The 5,217-nt window shown below is 38.7% G+C and overlaps 1 protein-coding gene across 1 annotated transcript; it reads left to right on the top strand.

Moving 5' to 3' along the window:
* Positions 1–3,570: 3,570 nt before the first annotated feature.
* On the top strand, positions 3,571–4,774 carry LOC148154799 (C-C motif chemokine 8-like). Its single transcript, XM_088014946.1, has 4 exons — positions 3,571–3,720; positions 3,841–3,949; positions 4,281–4,355; positions 4,468–4,774. The coding sequence occupies exons 1-4, from the start codon at positions 3,648–3,650 to the stop codon at positions 4,553–4,555; spliced, it is 345 nt and encodes a 114-aa protein (XP_087871072.1). The 5' UTR covers positions 3,571–3,647; the 3' UTR covers positions 4,556–4,774.
* The last annotated feature ends 443 nt before the right edge of the window (positions 4,775–5,217 follow it).

Genomic DNA, 5,217 nt, shown 5'->3' with positions numbered 1-5,217 from the left:
CATTATTTAGACAAAAAAAGAATCTGTAGTCACTTTTTTCAGCTTCAGATTGCTCCATGCGTAGATAATGGTTGGCTGCATGACACAAAGCCACTGAAAAAATATGAGACAATTTTATCTTTTACTCCTGCACAGGCAGAAAAAAAAAATAGTTCTGCTTAAAGTCTAAGATGACATTAAGTCTGCAAAGCTTCTGTTGGAGTTATCTCTTCGTCCGTGAAAACGTGTGCTGCTGTCATTTCCTGGCTTTTAAATAACATTGCAAGTGGGAATCTTTGTACGGCTCCATTACATTTAATTGATTCTGTCCTTTCCCTCCTCAATGACAGTTTGTTATTAATGCATGACTTAGTAATAACAACGGGCGCTCTCTTTTCCTGCCACAAACTGCTGAGGTCTGCAGTGCAATTATTCACTTTAAGATTGCCTCATACTGGAGTAAATTTTTATCCCATTTGGCAGAAAGTCGGATCCCATAAAGATAATAAGAAAGAAGTCATTAGTCGACAGCAATCTGCCTGAATTTGTAATTTTGGCAATCATGAAATGCCCTTTCTTTTTGTTTGACTTGGTTTAGGAATTTTTAAAAACAAGTGTATTTCATACCCATAGTAAATATGAGGGAGCAGTTTTGGTAAACTTATCACTTCATTTAAGTCATTTCTCCTTTCCATGAGGCCTTCAAGAACCTCATTTCCGCTACAGTACACAGTTATTCAGTGATTCCTCTTTCATAACTGCTGAGCACTGCATCCAAATGAAAGCGTAAGCTCGTGTCATGTGCTCTTTCTTCACTTCTCTTTTTGTAACATTAGTTTCTGTTCATAATGTGGTTTTGTTAAAAAAAAAAATGTATTTCCTAATATATACGGTTTAGTAATATGGGTAATCTTCTCCAGGTGCATTTTGCCGTAAGTCAAAATTAAATTATGGAGAACTTAAAGAGGCAACAGAGGAATCTGGTGAGCCATAAGCGTCCTTTCTCGGATGTTAAGGGGTAACTTTTCAGTAAGACAAAGATGTGCCAGCAGCACAGTGCAACATTTAAAAACAAACATATTTTCAGTCCTTTTTTAAGGTCAGATCTAAGTTTTTCACAGGTAAGTTGAGACAAGTTCAACCAGAGCCTAGAAGAAGAGAATTGACACCCCAGCTTCTTATGAAAGCAGATGACCGCCCTGCGATGGACTGGAGACGTGTCCAGGATGACTGCACCTCTCGGCTGTTAACCAATAGAGATGGGGACCAGCACCCCTGGTGACCCCAATAGCAATAACCATGGATGGATGGATGGATGGATGGATGGATGGATGGATGGATGGATGGATGGATGGATGGATGGATGGATGGATGGATGGATGGATGGATGGATGGATGGATGGATGGATGGATGGATGGATGGATGGATGGGTGGATGGATGGATGGATGGAAATAAAGTTATAAAATGTTGTTACTCCCAGAGAAAGTTTTTCTCAAAGCCTGTAACTTTGGTGGAAAAACTGAGGTTTTCATAAATAAAAAGAGGAAACAACTCAATAAAATGTTTGTGTTATTTCTACAACCACAGTTACAACATTAATACAGTATTCTAGATCAAGATTTCTGACACTAGAATCTTATATTAAATAAAATCCATCTGGTGGTCAATCCATATGTCAGCTTTGGATTTAGAGCTGGGCTAGGGGAGCTAGGGGAGTATTGTAAAACATGTCAATTAGCCGCCCCTTCATTCAGAAACTGAAAAAAAAAAAAACAGAAATTGTAATATGCTAAAAATAAACTTTTCCTTTTTCTGTGGAAAAAATTCCGGAACCATCCCAGCGGCCACCAAGAAATCGGCAGACAAGATAAAATAAGGTTGAGTGACTGGAAGTGGAAGTGGGGAAATTTTCTGATGTCATCTTTTTTAAGCAAAATTTAAATGAGTCTCCTTTCATTACAAAGAGTCTCCACATTATAAAAAAGTAAACAAGAATCAGCAGGTAAATTACTACCTGGTACATCTTCTATTTTCACCAGTTCACCAAAAGTGAGAGAGTGTTGTTTAAAGTTAAGATGAAGCATCTGTGTTAACTAGTCTCCTATAATTCATTACACAAAACCCATAAATATATTTCTCAATTATCAGGATTGAATTCCAGACCAGAAAAAACAAGTTTGCTCAGAGTAAGTTATAATTGTAGATTCCATATTCCTCTTTTAAAACAGACATTTTCAAAACAAAGATTACAAAAACAAACAAAAAAAAAACATTTGAGTTAAAAAATAAAGGAAAGATGGATAGATGGCTGCATTAGAAACCAGAGTCTTGACTTGTTCAATTTCAGAGACCTGAGAAAGCTGACTAATGGATTAGGCAGGAACAAATGACCAAATATGGACGAATGATGCTCGGAAAGCTGTGGTTTGTGGTCAGAGGTCTTCCTTCCCCCTTTTTTTTCCTCTTATGATGACCATGACTTTCAGTGACAGAACAGAGAAGTAATACAGTGACCAACATGTGGTGTTTCCCATAAAGTAATGATGAAATCAGAAATAATGAACATTTTGTATGGTATGATATAGCTGATGGAAAAGACCACCCGGGTACAGGCCTGCCTGTGGTCCTGGTGAGATTGTTGAAAATCAAAGATATGAATAGAATCATTAATATAGTGTGAAAAAAATTTTTTTAAATTTTTTTCCACACTATATTAATGTGAAAAAAAATGTATTTCCAAACACTGTTGGATGAAATCACTCAATCAGGTTTATTTGTATATTGTGCACAATACAGAGAGTATATATGATCATAAGCTTCTCCATTGATTAATAACAATGGTAGAAATTATTTTTGACATTGTTTTCACTAAAATGTACCTAAAACTCTGACTTTTTTTTTTCTTGCTGACTCCTTTCTCAGTATGTTACCTTTTCATAAATATATTTGCCTCATGTCTAACGAAAACCTAACTTCTTTATTGAAGGAAGAAATTTAATGCAAAATCTGTCAGAGGTATGTGTAATGTTGTCTATCTGTACTTGTATTTTAAATAGTTTAGAAGTTCATCCATCCATTTTCTTTACACCCTTGTCCCTCAGTGGGGTTGGGAGGGTTGCTGGTGCCTATCTCCAGCTAACATTCCAGGCAAGAGGCAGGGTTCTCCCTGGACAGGTCACCAGTCTGTCACAGAGACACACACAATTTGGAGAGGCCAATTAAGCTGACAGTCATGTTTTTGGACTGTGGGAGGAAACCCACACATGCACAGGGAGAACATGTAAACTCCATGCAGAAAGACCAGGGCTGGGAATTGAACCCAGAACCTTCTTGCTGCAAGGCAACAGCTCTACCAACCGCGCCACTGTGCAGCCCAGTTTAGAAGTTCAACAAGGTAAAAGCACACACCACACTGTCAAACCGGGTCAACTTCATTACCAAACCATAAAAAAGGGAAATGGGTGTCTTCAGGAGAATCCGGCGCATCACTTCCTTCCACCCGGATGCGCCCTTGTGATGCTCTCACTGTTCATCCGTTCAGTTTGGTTCCATTTCCCCTTTTCGTGCAATAAAACCCAGAGGCTGGTCGTTAGGATTCAACAACAAACCTCAGGTCCGCATTTCAGTGACTGCAAAGAATCTCCCGGAGCCTCTCACACAGCGACCATGCAGATGTGCATCAGAGGACTGACTTGTCTGGCCTTTCTGGCTGGAGTGATGCTGGTAGCATCTGCTTCGGGTAAGTTTTCCGTCCAAAAAAAAAATCTTCCTTCTCACACTTTTTAAAAATAAATGTAAATGGAAATTAATGACGTTTTGTTTTTGTTGTTTTTTTTTCTCATTTTGTTATATGAAACAGAAATCAAGATTCCAAAGTGCTGCACTCAGGTCAGTGACCAGAGCATCACCGCTCCCATCATTGGCTACAGGATCCAGAGGAAGAACCTGCCCTGTGTCCGTGCAGTCGTGTAAGAAATTGTTTCTGTTCGATTCATTTTAGTCAGTTTTATTCACACAACGAAAAATCTACGAGAAATGTCGCATCACGACAATTGACAGAAAATAACCAGCCAATCAAAACACACAGAAAAACGGTCACATTCTATCTAATCACATAGTCAGGGCTGAAAGACTAACAGATACAGTCCAGTTTGATTCCAGTTATAAAACAAAGCAGTCGATTTCAGTTCACTGTTAAAAACAGGAATTTCATAGGTTCTATTCAAAATCTTTGCTTTATTCAAGATGTTGTGCAGGACAGATTTGATGTATTTTAACTGAACGATATTTTCCTAATAGATTTGAGACATCAGAAGGTGAAGTCTGCAGCCACTGGAAACAGGACTGGGTGTTTGAGAAGATCAAGGAGCTGGAGTGAGTAGACCCTCATATTCTCTCTGTCAGTTTTTCCATAAAGAGGTTTTTGCAGATGGCTTTATTGAGAGGCGGTGTTTTAACAATGGTCTGTTGATTGTGTGTCTCACAGGCAGATTCGCAGAGCAAAGCAGACAACTCCTGCCTCCACCACCAGCAGCAGCAGCACCACCAGCACCATGAGCACCACCACGTCCTAGAAGCCTATATAGTCCAACTTCATTAATTTAAGATAATTAAAAATTCAAGGGTGTATTTTTTAATATTTAATATTTATTACCAGCTGTATTTATTCTTCAGTTTTATCTCTACTGCGTGTATTCACTAAATCCATCCGTTATGTGCAATGTAGAGTAAAACACATGAGGTACTGTTAAGTTTACAAGAAGAAATAAAAGAAACACTTGTCATCCGTCCAAGTATGTCGACTCTGTCCAGTTCTGTTGCGTTTCTGCATTTTTCTCAAGCTGATCTGAGTCATTAGTAAAAAATTGACAGAGGTACCAACATTTTCAAGCCCCACTTAAAAATAGCAAAGACAAAGAGAGTGTGTCATTCAACCAAGATGGGTGCGTGTTGAACTTTAAAAGTTAAGAGACTGCTGCAAGACACTAAACCTCCCTGTATTTACAGTCAGATCGATAAGTTAATGATTTAAAACAACTGAAAGTGTGACAAACCGCGCTGGATACTGAGCCAAGCTTGTCTTGCCATCATGCACTGACAAGAGGAACATAAGGGAGACTTTAAAACAAGATCTATTGATTGTTCACAACTGCAGCAAACAGCTCCATCTAGAGGTCACAAAGTCTCCATAAAATTCAAGAGAAGCAGTTGACAAGCTGACCAGCTGTTTGGGAGG

This window comes from Poecilia mexicana, unplaced genomic scaffold (assembly GCF_051168715.1).
Source record: "Poecilia mexicana isolate PSO_F unplaced genomic scaffold, ASM5116871v1 scaffold_17, whole genome shotgun sequence".
In the NCBI taxonomy this organism is placed as follows: domain Eukaryota; kingdom Metazoa; phylum Chordata; class Actinopteri; order Cyprinodontiformes; family Poeciliidae; genus Poecilia; species Poecilia mexicana.
The sequence above is the reverse complement of the archived record's forward strand: the minus strand, read 5'-3'. Positions and strand labels throughout refer to the sequence as shown.

What these genes read in the sequence shown, in the direction of transcription:
- LOC148154799 (XM_088014946.1), top strand. Translation starts at nt 3,648, where the DNA reads ATGCAGATGTGCATCAGAGGACTGACTTGTCTGGCCTTTCTGGCTGGA. An exon ending in CCCTGTGTCCGTGCAGTCGT is followed by an intron (nt 3,950 to 4,280) that starts GTAAGAAATTGT and finishes TTTTCCTAATAG; the next exon opens with ATTTGAGACATCAGAAGGTG. An exon ending in GAGAAGATCAAGGAGCTGGA is followed by an intron (nt 4,356 to 4,467) that starts GTGAGTAGACCC and finishes TGTGTCTCACAG; the next exon opens with GCAGATTCGCAGAGCAAAGC.